Genomic DNA, 20,533 nt, shown 5'->3' with positions numbered 1-20,533 from the left:
GCTCGTCGCTCTCGCGCCCGGTCTCTGGATCCGCACCGTGCGGATCCTGTGGCCCGCGCTACAAGCACTCGTGTAAACGGAGTAGCATGCGTTAGGCGGACAGGTGCAAAGGGCGGCGCGATGGACGCCCGCCTGAGCAGACGACAGCAACGAGTACGGCTGTGCCAGTCAGCCAAACACCACCTGAGATAGAAGTTAAGCATCCAAATTGTGCTTCACTTTGATGCGATCACTATCCTACGCTCTGAAGGTGGCTATGGGTAGGCGTTATCGCCATGGCCGAGATTTTGTACGGACTGCCTCATGGTGCACAAAAAGAAAATTCCGCTGCAGCAGAATTTTCGTTACGTAGAAGATATCGGATCGAGACTCTTTTGCGGAGGGTCATGAAGCAGGATGCGCGCTCAATTCAAGAGGGAAACCAGATCTGCCAGCACTCCTTCAAGAGAAAGAAGGATATGCAAACAAAGCAGATGCAATGCAAACAAAACGTGTTTTGTCTGTGGCCAGAACTGCTGCCACCAGTCTTCACGTAATCAATTCTTTTTAAACTCTGCATTGATCACATAAGGTTTGACAACGTACACATTTGGGCCAACAAAAACCACACCTCTTGGCGACCGCTCTCCAGAAATTCATTTCCATTCATGAAGAGACCTTGGCTTTTATACGAATCTCTCAATTCTGGCACAGCACATCATCATAAGAGACGCACGGAGGGAATGCGTTCTTTAGCACTCAAGATATGAATTATACTCAACTGAAATAGATGAAAGAAAAGGAGGCTACAACTGAAAGTGCATACTGTGGACTGAGGGATGTCTAACACAGGCGTGAAGTCGCAAACCACGCGAATGCATTTAATTGGAACGGTCTTTTTCTTTACAAAACAGTTCCCAATTTCCGACCATAGATCATTACTGTTGTTTAGCGAAGCTCAGAAAAGAAAAAAGACGTGTTACTGTATTTTCTTGTTACTATAGATGTCCTTTGCGCAGTAGCCACCACGCTCTGGAAACACAATGTTTCACATTTTCTGCTTTTGTTGTAATAAAAATGATGCAACATGTTTTTTCATAATATTATTCTGCAGTCCTTTGAGAACATTTTGGGGGACTTTGAACAAAATTGAGATTGGTTTTTTTTTATTATAGATTTTTGAATGGAGGAGCACTTTTCTTTTTTTTGTGTTTCGAGCAGAAAAATTTACTACTTTGAAAATTATTAGAGAAATACAAATGCAGAGGTTCATTATTCACATAAAGGCCTATACATACTGCAAATATGAACAAGCTAAGATGTTCACAGAAGTAGCCATAGCGTCCCAAATTTGACTGATTTTCAAAAACGCAGTGTTTTTCGTGAATTTTTAAAAATACATAATTTACTCAGAATTCCATGAAAGGATAAGAGCTATTTCCTCTTTACTTCTACTTCCGCCAAAAAGAAAGATATTTGTAATATATAGCTTCAGTGGCTGCCAGCATGATCGCGAATTTACGAAAACGCACTCTTCGTAAAATGGTCGTCGTCAACCGGCGACACTTGTCGAATTTTCCTGTGTTGAAAAAAAAATTTATTTGAAAACGAACTGCGATTTCGTGCTGTGCAGTCATATGTGCACAACATACAAAATTATCAGGACAATCGGAAACATCAAATATACACCCTTTTTCGATCTTTCGTGGAATCGACCTACAAAGAAAAATAGAAAGAGCAAGACAGACAAAGAAGTAGATAAAAAGAGAGGAAGAAATCAATTGAAATAAAGAGAAAAAAACTGGAAAAAAGAGAGGAGGAACAAAAGAGAAAAGCGAAGAGAAACAAAGAAGGCTGCCCCGCACATCCTTCAGGCTTGGCACCCCTAGTGCGAAGCTGCATTACTTCGTGTTCACACTACGAGCCAAGGAAGACACAGGGGACATTATTTGTTGTTTTTAAATTTAATGTAGCAATTGTGACATAAATTGAAATTAAATAAATTAAACTAAACAACGCTCTTTTTGTCGGTTCTTGTTCGAGGGGCTCGCTTCGTTAAACACAACCAAATTAATTCATTGGGTTCTTTCTAAAGCCGCTCCCTATGGCTTTCACGATATCATTATTACAATTGAGATCGGGCCTAGAACTGACCTTGTGGAGCCCCCTGATCTTCGAGCAGCACTTGTCAATCTGGACATCCCTGTTTCATAGAGAAGAACAAATGAAACCAATAAGTTTTTTATTTATTTCAATTACGAAGAGTTTCCGTTATTTCTTACAACTGTGCTGTCTCTAATCCCGTTAATGGGGATGGCAATCGCCCGGCGGATTCCAAAGGCGGATATATATCGGCCCCCCGAAACGCACCACGATATCGCGGACAATTTGGAGTTGGTCCTTTTAGCGCACCAGCGAACGCCGGTTGTGGTCCAAAGACCGAGTCAAGAGACAAGAGTTGACAACACAAACAAAATATATTCTCAGTTAAGGCAGTACAAGCATCACACAAACATGCACACTCTGCTGGTACCAGTTACAACTTCACAATATAACTCAGATGGTGTTAACACAACGGGAACTAAACAAACATCAGGCGCTACAAGTGCAATCTCATGCATTACAACCTATTTAATATCAGTTAAAGTCCTGATTATTCAATAACGTATCCAGTCCACAATTATTTGACGTAACTTGAATGCTTCTCTTCCAGGAAACACTCGCGCAAACTCCAGCGCTTATCGTCGTTCCGTAGTCGGTGCCGAATGGTTCTCTTCCAGGAAACACTCGCGTACTTGTCACTGCTCACACGGCGTCATCATCCGATTCTTCCAGATCGACTGACCGCACAACATCGTAAACACGTCTTCTTTGGCTGAAGGAGCCACACTCAACATAACTTGACCATCTCCGGACCGAATGACTGCCCGCTGGTCGTCGGTGCACGCTAATATATCCCTTCTCCCCCGGGTTCCAGAAGCGTCGGGAGTGTTCTTCGGCGTGCGGCGCAGCCAAAGCTAGGGAAAGGGCGACATTTTTTCTCATCGGTTCCGCTCACGGTGGCGTCACTCGGCGTTGAATCATTTGTTCTTTCTAGATGTTTCCACGCTTTGCCGGGCGTTTGGTGTGGTTGTCTGCGGCTGTTTCGAGTAGGTGAGGAGGAGCGTCGGCGCGCCGGCGTTTTTTGATACTTGTTTTTCATTGCGCGCGCTTGTTGATGGAGCGGTTCACGCCGTGCTTTCCCGCTGCCGTCTGAAAGCGGCCGCGCGCATGCCTTATTAACGCGCTCGTTTGGGACATGTACGAACTTATTCATTTCTCAGCAGCACGCACAACACGTGAGAAATATCACAGCACAATCTCGTGGGGTGTTCTTTTTCGCGTGTTGTGTCTTCGTGCGCGGCCCAAGAATCATCTTTGTCATTAGTCGAGAGCGAAAAATTGTGGCATACGGCTGCGTCGGCAAATGCACGCAGATACCTTTGTTAGGCTTCTGAAAGGAATCCGTTGTCTTTAAGAAATCCCGTCGAGCGTAGGAAGAGTATATGTTCTAGTATTTTGGATATTGTTGAGGTCAAGGAGATTGGATAGACACAAGTGGCTTGCTTGTGGTGATGACACGAGCACCCCTGACGGGAGAACATTGGGGGAAAGGTAGAACGAAATCAGCATGCGCTTACATGAGTTACCCATTGGGGAGAACCGAAAATCTCGGTCTTTTACATCTGCCCGTCATCGTCACTCTAGCTGATAACGAGGCCAAGACTACAAGATGTGTCTGAAGTGTTCACAGCTCCATCTCCTATAAGCAGAATTCCTAATCGAGGTTGTTTAAGGCCTGTTCAGTAGAATAAAGCTATTCATTCGTCTCGATGACGGGCTGAGTGAACACGATACGCGACGCAAAGAAATACTAAAAGCGCCTGTATTTGTTTATCTTGGTATGCAAAGCTAAAATGGTTCTCCTACAACCTCTGCAGGAACGCGCAGACACGGAATGGAAGTTTGGCCGGGCCAAATTGATACTGAAGTACTTCCAGCCAGGTCAGACGTTGCCACCCCCATTCAACTTGTTGGAGTTCATCCGCCACATCACTAAGCTAATTGGCTGCAAGGGGCCAAGAAGAAAAGACAAGGTAAAGCACGCATTGCCACTTAAGGTGCAAACACTCATTTGAACACATTTGTCAGCTTAAGCTTCAATGCGAAGACACCAAGGACTGTCTCGCTTGCATGTTCTCCTGGCCACCGCTACGCTCGTATTACTATGGTTGTCATCGACAGGAAACAAGCGAAAGGGACGCATTCGCCCTAAGACGGCTCCAAGGCGAAAGCCGTCTTCCTTTTGTTCTCAGTCGATGTGTTTTGGCCACCTCGATGCCAGCGCCACAGCTTCCAGGGTGGAGATGCCTTTTTACTAACTCTGCGCCGCCATTTCTACGCGAGCAGTCATATGCTCTAGACGGTGCTGCAAATACGTTGGTGTTTTACTTACTAGATAAGTTCCCTGACCACTGTGACAGGCTGCTGCATGCTTTGTGTGTTCATATGCGAAAAGGCAAACGGATGTTTCGCTTCCCTAGCAAGAGAGAGCGAAGAAATTAAATGGGAGGCGCGAGTGAAGCGTGGCCGCTGGCATCCGCCTGACGGTACCAAGATCTGCCAAGTTACTCGTTGACTAGCCGTAGCATATGACAGCGCATCTTTTACCGCTGGCCATGAACATGTTGTTGAATAAATTCACGCAAGAAAAAAAATACTTGTCTCGCTATATCTGCATAGCATTATTATTGTAGGGTGCTGCTATTACAGAAGAACTGTTAAGCTTTTTGTTAGGCCGTGCGGAACATATTCTCCTTCCTTTTTGCTCACGTTCCGCGTAATATTCGCAACTTTCATCAACTATAGGGGGCGCCACGAGAAATCCAATATGGCTGTCGATGCAGTGATCACCCGCACGCACGGAGTCATCGCCGCATGTGTTTGTCGCTGGTTGCTGCCGCTCGCCGGCTAGGATAATTTTAACGCGATAGCGTTAGAGAGCTCGTGTCGCAGAAAAGGTGTCGGCGCCGTTGGTTGTGAGCGAAAAATCGTCAGTGAGCGAAAAATCGAGAAAGAAGCAAATAAAATAAAGAATAAAATTTTCGGTCCCATTGAGGATCGAACCCGGGCCGTTCGCGTGGTAAGCAGGTGCCCTACCACAAAGTCACGATGTTACTTGCAGCTGCTTCAGAAAAAAAAACACTACATAAATGCCAAGTAGTGGAAGGAGTCTTCTTAGCGCATTTTGTTCAACAGGTGTCACGACGAAAACGAGCCCATTCGGCGATATGTAGGCGCATTTGGGAGGCCATCAAACTACGTCGAAAAAGGCCGGGATAGTGCAGCCATCGCCGCTAAAAACACACACGAACTTTCAAACAGCTCTAAAAATGGACAACTATGTCCATCTAGCGGAAAACATATCAAGCCAACGCCGGCTTTCCAGAGGAGGCGTTGATCAAGCAAACAGCAAACGCTAGATAATGTGCTGCTATCTGTGAGGCATTGTGAGACTTTTTATGGCCTCCGAGATTGCGAGCGCGGCGCATATCTTGGAGGCCATGCGACTCTTGCTTTACATCAAAAACCTGTACCATTCGCGTGCGCGCGCGTGTGTTTGTCTGTGTGCGTGAGTGTGTAACAATACACATTAATAAGTATGCACTTCGTGGTTGAAGTGCGCACTAGGGGCCGGATTTCGCTATTGCGTTCAACTCTTAAAGGCGAAGCTTAAGGGTCCCCCAATTTTTCCACCGCATTCAGCTTCGATGCAGGAAGTAGCTCACGTTTGAGCGCATAAACTTTGAGACACACGGCACGATTTTACATCTGAGTTGACGTCCTACGCGCTGAATGGTGATGGAATGGTGATGTTTCGTCGTACTGGGTCGCCGCATCGGGCGTCCGGCGTGCGTCAAACTCGGCAGACTTTTCTCACCCGCCCGGTCTGGCGATCGCACGGCCGTATAGTGGTAAGCAGCACGGGAGACAGGCAACGTCGTGCCGCTGCTCGGTACCGCTTCCTTCATAATGTCCGAGGATGCCGAGGTATTTGCCGGTATCGCCGCTATCGGTGGCATGAAAAAGATGTGCTACAGTTATTTTATCATGCAAACCAATTCCTAATTCAATAATGCTGTGCTTCCATTGTGGCACTCATCTAAAAAAAGCGCCGGCGTCCAAGCCACTCGCGAGAACCACGATGCGAAGGTGCGATGGTATCGCAGATAAACAGCGACGCATCTCACCCAACCGGCTTGCTTCGCTTGCACCTTTGCTCTTCATATTGAGGGTGTCGAGAAAGCTGACTGCGTATGTCGACGCCTGACATAAGAGTAGAATCTCAATCGTGTTGCTAGAATTGGAGCACTCTACGGCGTGCTCGCGCTCGATCGCGGACGGCAGCAGCGTCTGCCCAGCCGCCGCTCTCCGGTGTCAGTTGCGGCAGGCTGTTGCGATGTGCTTTTCGCTGGCGAAGGCATAGTTTTATTGACCGTCGTCTTGTAAATGAAAAAAAAAGAGCGCTCGCCTGCTGGTAGCACAGCACGTAAGGTGTCGCGATGCATGTTGACGCGGGTTCGATTCCCGGCCACGGCGGCCGCATTTCGATGGAGTAAAAGTGCAAAAGAACACCTTCGTGCTTAGATTTAGGAGCACACTCCCAGGTGGTCGAAATGGTTCTCCTTACTGCAGCGTGTCCCATATACGTATCATGGTACTGGCACGTAAAACCCGAGCAATTCAGTTGCGTCCCAGAAGCCAGCCGACTTGAAAGGGGCGCTGCAAACCATCATTTTCTGTGCGACAAGCTTCCCGATGCGGATATGCCATTCACTTTTCTGCCGCCGGTGCAAGGAAAAACTAACCACATTTACGACGCCCTTTACGGTATACGGTTTGAGCATTTTGGCGGGCAGTGCACGCGATTTCTCTTGTGCTATTTACCCGCAACTGAACCACAAAAGTTCCACGATGTTGCGCCAACAAAATCCATCGTAATTCACTGGACACACGCACAACAAGTTGCAGGAAACACCGACGACGAAGCACAGCCCACACGTTGTCGCCAGGCAAGTTTTCGTTCTATCACCGGATCCCGGCTTTTACCGGTTGCCGCGTGGCGGCGCCACCAAAGCTGAAAGTTGCGAATACAGCCGCAGTAGTTCACCCTTGCCGAACCGACCATTAGGCTTAGAGCTGTACTCCGTGCGCCACGATCGCTGTGAAGGACGTGAATATTAAATTACGAGGAATCTAATGACCATTCCAATGTTCCAATTCAGCGCTACGAGCCCATCGCTATTACTTCAGGTATCTTCCCATCGAAAATGAAGGCTGCCAAAGTCTGACCAATATATAAAAAGGCTGACAGGCTCAACATTCAAAACTATCGCCCTATATCAATTTTGCCGCATTTTTCCAAAGGCCTCGAAAAAATCATTTTAGCTCAAATGTGATCGTTTTGTGAAAGACATCGTATTATCACGAAAGCTCAATATCGATTTCAAAAATAAAACAGTTCATCACTGTTCAAACAGTTCAAACGCTGTTTTTCCCGATAGGGAATGAATACTGATCGATACAATCGATGCATAATAAGCCACCGGATGAGGCCACATTCAGCTTAGAAGAGCCCTAGTTAAGCCAGTACATCTTGAACTAATTAAGATTGGACAAGCCACTCAACACTAGTCGATACCAGTCAATACCAATCGATACCAATTAATCTTAGCGGTTCGGCAGGAGCGCTAGGAAAACTCGTGTTTAGCACGTTTGCCGGCCGCTTTTTCTACCGCATTTTTCACTATTGAATTTCACCGTACCATATCTACATATATGTGTGTGTGTGTGTGTGTGTGTGTGTGTGTGTGTGTGTGTGTGTGTGTGTGTGTGTGTGTGTGTGTGTGTGTGTGTGTGTGTGTGTGTGTGTGTGTGTGTGTGTGTGTGTGTGTGTGTGTGTGTGTGTGTGTGTGTGTGTTTAAAGCAGCGTCCGAAGATGGGTCAGCTTATAACTGTCGGATGTACTTGTGACATTGACGAAGTCTGGTGAGTGAATATACCGTGCCAAACCAACGAACGTCGTACTTTCTTTCTTACTGCCATGCAGGCGCATAAGCACGAGATTAGACTTTTAAAAATCGATGACACATGTGAAAGATGTGCAGACAAAGATAAAATGAAAGTATAGTACAACAGAAGCGTTGTTTTAGAGTTCTAACGTCTTATATGTGCACTTGCGTGCGTTCCTACCTGGCTCTGATATTTTTACTTGTACTGCTTCGTAAACAAATCATTTGTTGGAAGATAGCGCTGTATCCGCGTCGTGCCGCTGTGTCCCTGTCCCTTCTATGCTCTACCAGAAACCTAAGCTCAAGTTTGGGTACGATGCTCGCGCGGCTGAGCTATTCGTTACTGGGAGCAGACGCTGCCCGCGAAGGCGGTTTGTCGCCGGATTTGCCATCGGCGGCGGCAAGGACACGAGCGCGCATGCGCTCATCATTCAGCCCAGAACACTGCTAGTCAGCAACAGTTACATTACGACGCACCACAGATGCAATCCGAGAGCCCTGCGCGTGCGCGGAAGCGGGGGCGGTAGTGTTGCAGCCGTGGGTGCCCCCAGTTGCGATAAAAGCAATGGCGCCGCACGACGTTGCTTTGGATTCCTATAGGTGTTAAGATGGAATACCAACATGCCCAAGCTTACGTTCTTTCAATTTACACTACAGGCGTAGTCGCTCACTCTAGCCAGTTAGGCTTAGAGCTCTACGCTCCGTGCGCGACATTCGCTGTAAACACTGTGGATATTCAATTACCAAAAATTTAAAAAGTTTGGCAGATCCCACGCCTTGTGGGAATCGGTATCATGCGAAGCAGTCGGCGAGTAATTGTCTATGCTGCATTTTTTTTTTTGCTTTGAGCCAAGCGTTACGATGTGGATCGACGTGTTTTTAAGTGTAGTATACTCTAAGCCAAAATCGAGTATTTGGGGAGTATTTCTGCCACACAACAATAATCGTCATCTGGCTTGCTCGCGTTTCCTTTCTTGAAAACCCAGCTCTCGTCACTTTCCTGTCAAGAATGCTATGTCACGCTGATTACGCGCGCGCCGTTCGTGACCGGAAAGTGCCGCGACCGCGGTGATAACGCGAGGAAAGCACTCGAGGTACCCCAGGTAGCACACATGGTCTAGAAAACGTTTTTTTAGGGATAAATGGGATAAAAAGAATTCTAAACCAATTTCGACGTTTTAAAAACGTCACAGAAAATCCGTATTATATCCGTTTTTGATAACGTCTAGAAAAGGCATTTTTTGAGACCATTTTGGTATGGAACGTATATTTCAAGACGTTTGTTCGATCCTAAACCAATTTCGACGTTTCAAAAACGTCTTGTTCGTGACGTCTAGAAGACGCACTTTATAAGACGTTTTGTCGCCCAGCAGCGGACTGCGCGCCACTTGGCCCATGCATGCATGGGCATGCATGAACCACCGGAGAATTGAAATTTGAACTCGGGCCTGCGCACGCCATCTCTCATTGCGATAAAGAAACTAACGCGCAAAAGGATAAAGGCGTATGGTGTCTACATTGCATCAGCAATAATCAAGAGTTCAAAGTTCGTTAACCAGTAAACTTTACGTAATTTACTGTAATTTACTCGTAGCGATAACCGTCTAACATCCGCACGAAGGCCTTAGCGCTGACTGTATCCATCCGCGCGGCCGTTGCTTCTGCTCCTGCAATGTCAGTTAAACTCGACGATTTCGCATGGGCGGTCGAGCTCACCGGTCATGCACTCTTTTGCTATATTTCGTGCTTGTGTCGTGGTTCGTGGAGGCTATAAACGCAGCTGTGAAGAAACTATACTTCGCTGCGTGTTAAACTTGTGGACCCGAATGCAAGTATGTCTCGGCGGAGCGACTGTTACTCTGACTGACGGTTAGAGTCCCGTAAGATTCTCTGCGGAAAACTTCACTCATCAGCCTGCGCGCGGGACGCTCTCGCAACTTCCGTTCTTCTATGCTCGAGAGACGGGCGTGGTTACTTTGATGTGCCATTAGGTTTCTGTGGAATTGCGGATACTGTAAACCACGGGCTTCTGTCATTTTTGAAGGTATGTTCACTTTTACTGCATTTGCACTCAGTATTTGAGAACTATGGCAAATGAATAGCGTGTTTCATTGCATCACGGGCTGCATGTGCGACATGTTTCAGCAGTACGTTACTGCTGAATTTATTCAGCATACATGATAAAGCTGTTTAAACCTAAATGCACGTCATGTTTCCGTTCATGCTCGAACGAACATGAGCGAAAACCATATTTGTATTTGTTAACCTAATTTCAGTAAAATGACTATTTTATTGGCCGCTTGATGAGGTAGTTTCAAGATACACATTAGCTTAAGCTACGTGTGCCGCGTAAGAAGCAGTTTTAGAATAGGGTACGCAAAGATAGCGTTCGTTGGGCGCCTTTGCTATTTCCACCACTTAAGGTGGTAGGCCACCTTGAAAAATCGAATTTTTTTCCAAGGTCGATTTTTAGTTTTTTGTTTTTTGTGAACGCCCAAACATTCAAAAATATGTTGCAACAAAAAGTATCCTCCTATCGTCATTAGTTTGCAAGTTACGCCAAGTTTTACATAGCCCATGCTTGTATGCGAAACCGAAATCACATTGTGTTTTTTTCGAAAGTAAGTGTTGTTTCGTGTGTACTAATGATACTCAAAATACTTTATAATTTTTAATGTGACTGTTACATAAGAGGATGTCAATAAATATAACTTTGTGTTTCTAATTGCTATTAAATCTCTAAAAACGGCCACAGGGGGACGCACACCTCTTACAAGCTCAGAAATCTTTCTTTGTGTTTTTCTCAAAATAAGAATTTGCTCCAAGTCATGTGACGCCAACATTCATAACTTTTTTCTCAGTGTGTACTTCGAACTGAAATTTTGTATAATAGTTTACAACGTATATATCTGTGCAATGAACTAGAATAAATGAAATTGATGGAATATTTTTAAATTCACAGCCAATTTTGCAAAAACGTTCTGTCTAAACAGGCTCTTTTTTCTCATCTTCTTTGGTTTTTTTAACATTACTTCCTTGATATTTGCTGCATAATATTTATCCTAGTTCATTGCACAGCTCCAACCTTTAGTTACACAAATACCAAAGCTTTACTGAATTAAGCCACCCATTAGTCACTTATCACTGCTGGCGTGACTACCACTTTTAAGGCAATTTTTGACAAAGATCACCTCCCAAAAAATAAATAATCAATATTTTGCATCATAAATGGCTGGATAAGTTAAATAAGACATGCTTGTTTTGAAGAAAAAGTTATTTCAACGTTGGCTGCTTCTAAAAAAAAATTTTTTTTTGAGTGGCCTACCACCTTAACGTGAGTACGCAAGAGGATGGCGTACGACGCATGTGGAGTAGACAGTTTTACAATAGGATACGCAGATAGCGTTTGTTGCGTACGTAGCGCATAATGCATGCGCAATGGTGATGAACGAACGCAAAGCTTCGCGCACCCAATTTTAAAACTGCATCGTTGGAAGTTACGGCATGTGTCCTCTGTTTTATTGTGTCACTGAAGTTTGTGGATGCGAGAATCTTTGCAGCGACAGCGTACTGGTTCATGGTTTCTTCCACAGTACTAGCTGCATGTAACGAGAGGCTGGTCACGCTTTTCCGTTAGTTGCGAATTTCTGAGGGCATGAGAGTCAAAGACGCGTTTCACGGGGAGGAGGTCGGCATTTTTTCTCAGTGCTGCCTTGACTATCTCGATGCGCTTTCGGAATTGTGATTTATGTTTCCCCTACTCTGTTAACCTCCTCCTTTCTCAGTAAAGCCTGCAGCTCTTAGCAGAACCAAGAGGTTCTCTTGCACGTCTTTTGTGCCTGGTTAAATATAGCAGGCTTGCTCTCTGTCGCCGTACGGTGTTATCGAGTTTTCATCTTTTCACACTGTCCTATTTTAGGTATAATAGCAAATAAGGAAATGATCTTTTCTCCTATTTATTGCAGATGATACTTGCCCTAGATGTTTAGAAACAAAGGCTACACCAACTAAATTATTACTTTCTTCTTTTTGATGGGCTGACTGACAGGTTTTAGTATGAAAAAAGATGGATGTCAAGAGATTGACATTTTCCTCTTTTCGTTGGAAACTTTCAAAAACAAAAAGTCACAGTTTGTAAAGCAGTTAACTTTTTTGAGCGTCTTTGTTTGTCGACATCTTCAAGAAACCGCACTAGGGCTATTGTGCTAAAATATATTTGACGTGGAACGGTGCCCCATGCTGCTAATGGCACAACAACTTTCGTGTGCATGCTATTTGTAGTGTTCTTTGCAGATTTCCGGATGTGCCTAGTGATTTCCATCAAGTACGTGTCATGAAGCCATGTGTTCAGACTGACTTGCCACACATTGTGATATTTTGACACTGAGCAATTTGATGTACTAAGTGCAATACCCTGATCTGCAGCTGACAATCCTGAGTTTTCAGCTGTGTGCTTTTTGAGTAAAAAATGAGGAAGAGTCCCGATTTCTTTAGCTGATGTGTCTTATCATTATACTAATTTGTTCTTTTAGCCTGGCATTTTCTAATACCGGGCATCATAAAAGAAAGACGTTTTTTTTTATCAGGCTGGTATTTTCATATTTTTAATTTGTGTTTATTCAATTTAGTAAGTGGCCCATTCATTGTAACTTTTGTAGTCGTTTCGATTAGTTTTCTGTTCATACATTTTGTTTTCGCGCTACAGTTGGTTTCGTTGTACTTTTTGTTATATGTCGCTGTAATCTATAGTGTTCATATTTTCTGCTAGCCATGGCACATCTAAGCTTAACTGTGTGCTCTCTAGGAATGTCAGACCATAATTTCTGTGATAAGTTTTGTACGCTGCATTTCGAAGCCTGAAACCGTTACTTCTTTAGTGGGCGCTGTTTGAAACACGTATGCTGCATCCACAAATATTGTTAGCTAACGTCTAAAATGGCGCCTTTTGTTCCCAACGTCTATCTTACTTCTGTAATGATGCCAGAGCTTTTCACAACATTTTTTTCAGTGAGAAATGTTCCAACAGAGGCATGTTGTAAGAACGTTCCTAAAAGTTTCATTTTGTGAGCAATGCACATCACCAACAGTGATTTTGCAAGCAATTTACGTTCTTTTTTCATTACGAATTCTTGGCTAGGTGGGCGAAATATTGTCACGATTAATAGCCGGCAGGACGACAGAGGACAAAGAAGCGAGCAGCACGAGCTTCAGCTCTGGGCCCTCTGAGGAAGACGACGTTGAAGCGTCTGCTCTTGTGTATTCTGGTTATCCGAATACTTGTCTTTCGTCGTCGCAACGTGGTCCTGTACCTTGTTATTTCCGCGTTGCGACACTGGTGGAGGTGCTGGACTTCTACGTCTGATGCTCGGGACTCCTCCACGATCCGGCACTTCCAGTCCGACACCGGAACCTGTTCCTGCAGTGGATACTCCTGTCCACCGCTACAGTCGCCGACAGCGAGGTCTCAGTCCCGAGACAATCCCTCTGGAACCTCTCGAGCCAAGGACTCCGTCTGCAGAAATGGCTACTGGAGGCGCTTCACAGCTGACTGTTGAGCAGCCTCGGATTCCCGAGACCTTCCACGGCGAGGTTTATGAAGACGTCGAGGATTGGTTAGACCAGTATGAGCGAGTCGCCAAGGCAAACCATTGGACCGTAGAACAGAAGCTCTCGCGCGTCTACTTTGCTCTAGCGGACAGCGCTCGTACATGGTATGAGAACCGCGAGGCCACATTGTCTTCTTGGGATGCATTTCGGCAGCAACTTCGCAGCACCTTCGCTAACAACGACCGCCGCGATCCGGCTCAGCAACTCATCGAGTCTCGTATACAGAAACCGAATGAGAGTGTCGCCATGTTTGCGGAGGACATGACCCGCCTATTTCGACGAGCTGACCCTGAGATGCCTGAGGCCAAGAAACTACGACATTTGATGCGAGGCGTCAAAGAACAACTGTTTGCCGGTCTTCTTCGCAACCCGCCGACCACCGTTGCGGAATTCGTCCAAGAGGCTACCACTATCGAGCGAGCACTACAGCAACGGTGCCGCTATTACGACCGACCAAACAACGCCGCGATCAACGTCTCTGCTCTGACGACCGGCAGTGGAGGTTCTCTACGTGAGCTCATTCGCGAGGTTGTTCGTGAAGAGATCCGCAACCTCCTTGGGACTCCGCAAGAACCTGCAATGGCTTCTGTTGCAGAAGTTGTACGACAGGAAATCAGGCAAGCATTCTCTTTGCCCGATTCGCTACCAGACCAGCGATCTGTCAACTATGCGTCGGCCGTCCGTCGTCCAACGCCAGTGCCGTACAACTCGTCTCCTCTGGCTCATACTCGCAACGAGCCGGTGATCCCAGCGTACATCCCACCGCCGCACGAGCCGGTGATTCCAGCGTACATTCCATCGCCGCCGCCGCCGACTCCACAGCTTAATGCGCATACGGAAACATCGCCGCTCTACCCTCCGCCAGCGTCTCCAACCTGGTCGCAAAGGATGACCACCAGTCGACCATTTGTTCGTAAGACGGACTTGTGGCGCACCGTCGACCGCCGTCCACTTTGTTTCCATTGCGGAGAAGCCGGCCATGTTTACCGCATTTGCCCTTACCGTGAACAGAGATCTCAGATTTATGCGCCGACCTTTCCCCGAGCTCGTTTTGACAACCGCCGCGACAACAACATGTCCCCGCAAGCAGAGCCATTTGGTCCGTATCGTCGACCCCGCTCTCCGTCACCTGCGCCGAGCTCTTCGCCGCACCGTCGTAGCTACGCCGACACTGTCCGGGGCAGATCCCCCAGCCCTCGTCGGGGAAACTAACAGCAGCGACCTTTGGGGGGAAGGTTGCCGCCCGTCGAGATGCTACAACACCCCCAACCGTACGATACGGCGACACGACGGATGATACGACGTCGCCGACCCCCAAGGAAATCGTAAGCGCCGACCTAGCTGTTTACATAGATGGACGCCCAGTGACAGCGCTGGTGGATACTGGTGCGGATTTCTCTATTATAAGCCGGAAGCTCGCCGACTGCCTCAAAAAAGTTAAAACTTCATGGACGGGGCCCAACATCAAAACTGCGGGTGGTCAACTGATGACGCCGACTGGCAAATGTACCGCCAGAATTCAGATCGGTAATTCGGCTTTCGTTGCTACGTTCCTCATTTTGTCGGAGTGCTGCAAAGACCTGATCTTGGGCATGGATTTCCTCTCTGAATACGGCGCCGTTATAGACATTCCGGACAGGTCGGTAACGTTTTGGATGGCCCCAGATCAAGTTTCGGATATGCACTGTGCAGATCAGCGACGTAAACATCTGCGGGTCTTCGACGATGACGTGACTATTCCTCCGCGGTCAAGCGCTCTCGTGGCTGTAACATGCGACCTACTAGGCAAGTCCGACAAGATCGCCGAACAAATTCCAACATTGTTATTCAGTCATGGCCTATCCATTGCAAGAGGCGTCGTAAGCATAAATTCCGGACACACGCAAGTTCTAGTCACCAACTTCAGCCCTGAGCGACGACATCTTGCTCGAGGTATGGCAGTCGCGTACGTGGAGGAGCTCACTGAGGTCGCAGGCTGCTTGACTGCGGAGCAAGACGATCACACCGACCTGCTGCCCGTACCTCTATCCGTCGATGTTGGCCCAAGTTTGCTGCCTACGCAGAAGGAAAGCCTCCTGGAGCTTATTAATCAGTTTCAAGATTGTTTCTCTTCGACGTCTAGAGTTCGTCAAACGCCTTTGACGAAACATCGCATCATTACGGATGAAATGGCCAGACCCATAAGGCAAAACCCGTACCGAGTAGCTCCGCGGGAACGTGAAGCCATAGAAAGGCAGGTGCGAAAGATGCTTTAGGATGACGTTATTCAGCCGTCGAAGAGTCCTTGGGCATCGCCGGTAGTATTAGTGAAGAAAAAAGACGGCACCTTACGTTTCTGCGTGGACTACCGCAAGCTCAATCAGGTTACGAAAAAAGACGTTTACCCGCTACCTCGTATAGACGATTCCCTCGATCGACTACGGCATGCACGTTATTTCTCGTCGATGGATTTAAGGAGTGGATATTGGCAGGTAGAGGTCGACGAAAGAGATCGAGAAAAAACAGCATTCGTGACGCCCGATGGCCTTTATGAATTTAAGGTACTTCCTTTCGGCTTGTGCTCTGCACCGGCAACATTTGAGCGGCTCATGGACACCGTACTATCAGGCCTCAAGTGGCAAACGTGCCTGGTATATTTGGACGATGTCATTGTATTTTCTGCGACATTTGACGAGCACTTGAAGCGACTACACGCGGTATTTCAAGCGATACGAGCTGCTGGACTAACGCTTAAACCAGAAAAATGTCACTTTGGCTTCGAAGAGCTTCTGTTTCTGGGGCATCTTGTCAGCAGTGAAGGTGTGCGGCCCGACCCCGACAAAATAGCTGCCGTGGCAAGTTTTCCCGCACCATCTGACAAAAAGGCAGTCAGACGATTTTTAGGACTGTGCGCCTATTATCGACGCTTCATTCAGAACTTTTCACGCATTGCCTCGCCGTTGACACGCCTCACCAGAGAAGATGTCAGATTCGTGTGGGGTGAAGAGCAGCAGGAAGCGTTCAACGAGCTGCGGCAACGCCTCCAAAAGCCGCCAGTCCTCGGGCACTTTGACGATGACGCTCCGACAGCGGTTCACACTGACGCCAGCAATGTCGGCTTGGGAGCCGTACTCGTGCAGTGGCAAGATGGCGCCGAACGAGTAATTGCTTATGCGAGCAGGACCCTCTCCCGCACGGAAGAGAATTATTCCACCATTGAAAAAGAGTGCCTTGCAGTGGTGTGGGCTGTTATAAAGTTTCGCCCATATTTGTATGGCCGCCCGTTTAAAGTTGTCAGCGACCATCATTCCCTTTGTTGGTTGACGAACTTAAAAGACCCATCAGGACGACTGGCGCGCTGGAGCCTTAAGCTTCAAGAATTCGATATGGCTATTGTATACAAATCAGGGAAGCGACATACGGATGCTGATTGCCTTTCTCGTGCGCCATTTGAACATGCAAATGTCGAAGATGACGACGACGTGGCCTTTGTCGGTGTTGTCAACACCACTACAATCGCACAGCAGCAACGCGATGACCCCGAATTGCAATCCATTATTGGTTTCTTGGAGGGACGCACATCCACTGTGCCAAAGCTCTTCGCAAGAGGAGTAGCATCATTTTGCTTGCGAAACGACGTCCTATATAAGGTGAACTTTTCGCCGAACGGGAACACCTACTTGCTCGTTGTTCCAACACCGCTCAGGAGAGAAGTACTGCAGGCGTGCCATGATGAAGCAACATCCGGTCATTTGGGCTACACACGAACGCTATGCCGAGTGAGACAAAAGTACTTCTGGCCAAGACTGACGGCGACCGTTCAACAGTACGTGCGGACTTGCCTTGAATGCCAGCGTAGGAAAGTGCCCGCCGTCAAACCAGCCGGGCTTCTCCATCCTATTGATGTACCGGAAACTCCATTCGCCCAAGTCGGAATGGATCTCCTAGGCCCATTTCCAACTTCGGCTGCGGGACGCAAATGGATAATTGTAGCCACAGACTACCTCACTCGCTACGCCGAAACCAAGGCTCTAGAGAGGGGCACGGCAAGTGAAGCAGCCCGGTTTTTTATAGAGAATGTAGTGCTGAGGCATGGAGCTCCATCTGTAGTAATAACCGACAGGGGAACAGCATTCACAGCCGAGCTGTTACGCACAGTTTTAAAGTTTAGCGGCACATCTCACCGACGTACAACGGCATACCACCCACAAACGAATGGTCTGACGGAGCGGCTGAACAAGACACTTGCCGATATGCTCTGCATGTACGTCGATGTGGAGCATAGAAACTGGGATGAGATCTTGCCTTATGTCACTTTCGCCTACAACACGGCACAGCAAGAGACAACACGCATGACACCGTTCCGTCTTCTCCATGGCCGTGAAGTCACAACCATGCTCGACGCTATGCTGCCGCATGAAAACGATGGCGTCGAAACGGATGCCGACTACATAACTCAGCTTGCTGAAGAAGCCCGACAACTTGCGCGCACACGTATTCGTCGCCAGCAGGACTATGACACAAGGCGCTACAATCTACGTCACCGACCAGTCTACTACGAGCCGGGACAGAGAGTTTGGGTCTGGACCCCAGTTCGCCGTCGTGGCCTCTCAGAGAAGCTATTACGGCGGTACTTTGGGCCGTATAAAGTCCTCCGACGTCTCACTGATGTTAACTATGAGGTTGTTCCCGACAGTCCACATTGTTCAAGGCGTCAAAGGCATACACCAGAAGTTGTTCACGTGGTTCGGATGAAGCCCTATTTGTCCGAATGAACTCATGAGCTGCCAGTGAGTACAAACCCTGCTGCCGTGACGATGAAGCATCGGGACGATGCTTTCTTGGAAGGGAGGCTGTCACGATTAATAGCCGGCAGGACGACAGAGGACAAAGAAGCGAGCAGCACGAGCTTCAGCTCTGGGCCCTCTGAGGAAGACGACGTTGAAGCGTCTGCTCTTGTGTATTCTGGTTATCCGAATACTTGTCTTTCGTCGTCGCAACGTGGTCCTGTACCTTGTTATTTCCGCGTTGCGACAATATTATTTTGCAGTTTTGTTTTGTTATTAGTGACTTCAACACATTGGAGTCGATTTGCACTAACTGTGGTCTTAAGAAGCGCTACTGAACGATTGTTTTGAAACGAGAGACACACCAGGTGCTTGATGCATGCCTCCTTTCCTGCTTAGAATGCTGTGTTGGAGCAAGATGGCGAGTTGGGCCTGTTGGTTTACGTTCATGTTTGGAAAATTAGGTTGAAGCACACTGAAAAAAAAAACGTGGACAGTAGAAGTGGACAGGAGTAAGCGCTGTCCTGTCCACTTCTACTGTCCACGTCTTTTTGTTGTGTTGCTGTGTTGGCTGTGGCTCGGTGTAGCGTCTTCTAACTCACTCACCTATCGGATTGGTAGGGCAGATTCATCAATGTGCGATAACTGCAACTGCACAGAGAATATCGATCATCATTTGTGCCGCTGTATGCTATTTCAAACACATCGCCGGACTCTCCAGTGTGCCTTCAGGAGACTTGACGGTCGGCCTTTTCCCGAAGGAAAGATCTTGGGAGTCTGTCTTCACAGCACATCAGCCGAGAAAACGACACGAGCCCTCCTGCAGTACTTCAAGGCACCAAATCGAGTGACCACCTGTGATACACTCTTCTGTGTGTGTGTTGTGAAATGTGTCTCTTTCTCTCTATTTTTACTCCCTCATTCTCCTCCCATGTGTAGGGTAGCAAATTGGACGCTAGTTAACCTCCCTGCCTATCCTCTGTTCCTTTTCTCTCTCTCTCTCTCCTTCCTACAAGAAAAAAGTTCAGCGGAAGATGAAGCGTTGAGGAAACGTTTCATCGTGAATGCTTGTCTTCGTCAGGGCCCTGACGGCAGGGGCGTAGCCAAGGGCGGGGGGGGGGCTCAACCCCCCCCCCCCCCGAAAAAATTTTCAATTTTTCTCGCATTCATATACACGCAACATACAAACGCACGCACGAATATACATAAAGTATGGTTGAACCCCCCTCCCCCGAAAAAAATTTCTGGCTACGCCCCTGCCCGACGGAAAGTAGTCCCCTTGTCGATTCGTTGGCTTCAGCGACATTCCCTTTTCGACAATTTCTCTTCACTTCATCCTTGCGTTTGATTAAGTAAAGCTAATGAGACGACGCTTACATATTGCAGAATGGCTGTGCCAGATCCTAAATTTTGTCACATTGCACTGTTAGTTGTTCGACAACAATTTTGCGAATGATGAATCGTGCAACAAAAAGTGTTCTCGAAGGTTCGATACTGTATAGCTGCATTTTAATTACCGCGATATTTTGCGTTCTTTTGCCGCCTCTGAATAATATTATATAGTCGCATGCTATATCTCATTTCGTGATTTTCACGTTTCTATGCTGTACAGGAATCGTTGCTGTTTTACATATTAAATTATGACATGACCACTTTTGTCTGTGAATCTACTGAGCTCTCTCTCTGTAATAGTAATTACAGAATAAAGTAACTGTAATTACTATAACAGAGGGGGCTTCCTAAAAACGTGCACTATTATAATTGCATGCGCAAAAATAAAACAGCTAAAAGAAAAGAGATCCTGCATGACGTCTCAAAAACGTTTAGAAAACGTCTTTTCAAAGACGATGCAATGGGATATTTTTATATATAAAATGAGATTTTTTGCGACGTTTTTAAAACATTTTCTAGATCGTCTCAAAAACGTTTAGAAACCGTCTTTTTAAAGACGATGGAATGGGATATTTTGATCTGTTTTAAAAATGGGATTTTTTGCGACGTTTTTAAAACGTTTTTAAAACGTTTTCTAGAACGTCTTAAAAACGTTTTTTAGATCGTCTTAAAAACGTT

General features: G+C 46.8%; 1 protein-coding gene across 1 annotated transcript in view; it reads left to right on the top strand.

The window, feature by feature from the left end:
- LOC119382366 (transient-receptor-potential-like protein) overlaps nucleotides 1–20,533 on the top strand; it is a 604,781-nt gene that overhangs the window by 457,949 nt on the left and 126,299 nt on the right. The window contains exon 12 of the mRNA XM_049412186.1: nucleotides 3,960–4,115. Within this exon, the coding sequence (XP_049268143.1) occupies nucleotides 3,960–4,115 (156 nt within the window). The remainder of the gene's footprint in view (nucleotides 1–3,959; nucleotides 4,116–20,533) is intronic.

Source organism: Rhipicephalus sanguineus, chromosome 2, assembly GCF_013339695.2.
Source record: "Rhipicephalus sanguineus isolate Rsan-2018 chromosome 2, BIME_Rsan_1.4, whole genome shotgun sequence".
Classification (NCBI taxonomy): domain Eukaryota; kingdom Metazoa; phylum Arthropoda; class Arachnida; order Ixodida; family Ixodidae; genus Rhipicephalus; species Rhipicephalus sanguineus.
The sequence above is the reverse complement of the archived record's forward strand: the minus strand, read 5'-3'. Positions and strand labels throughout refer to the sequence as shown.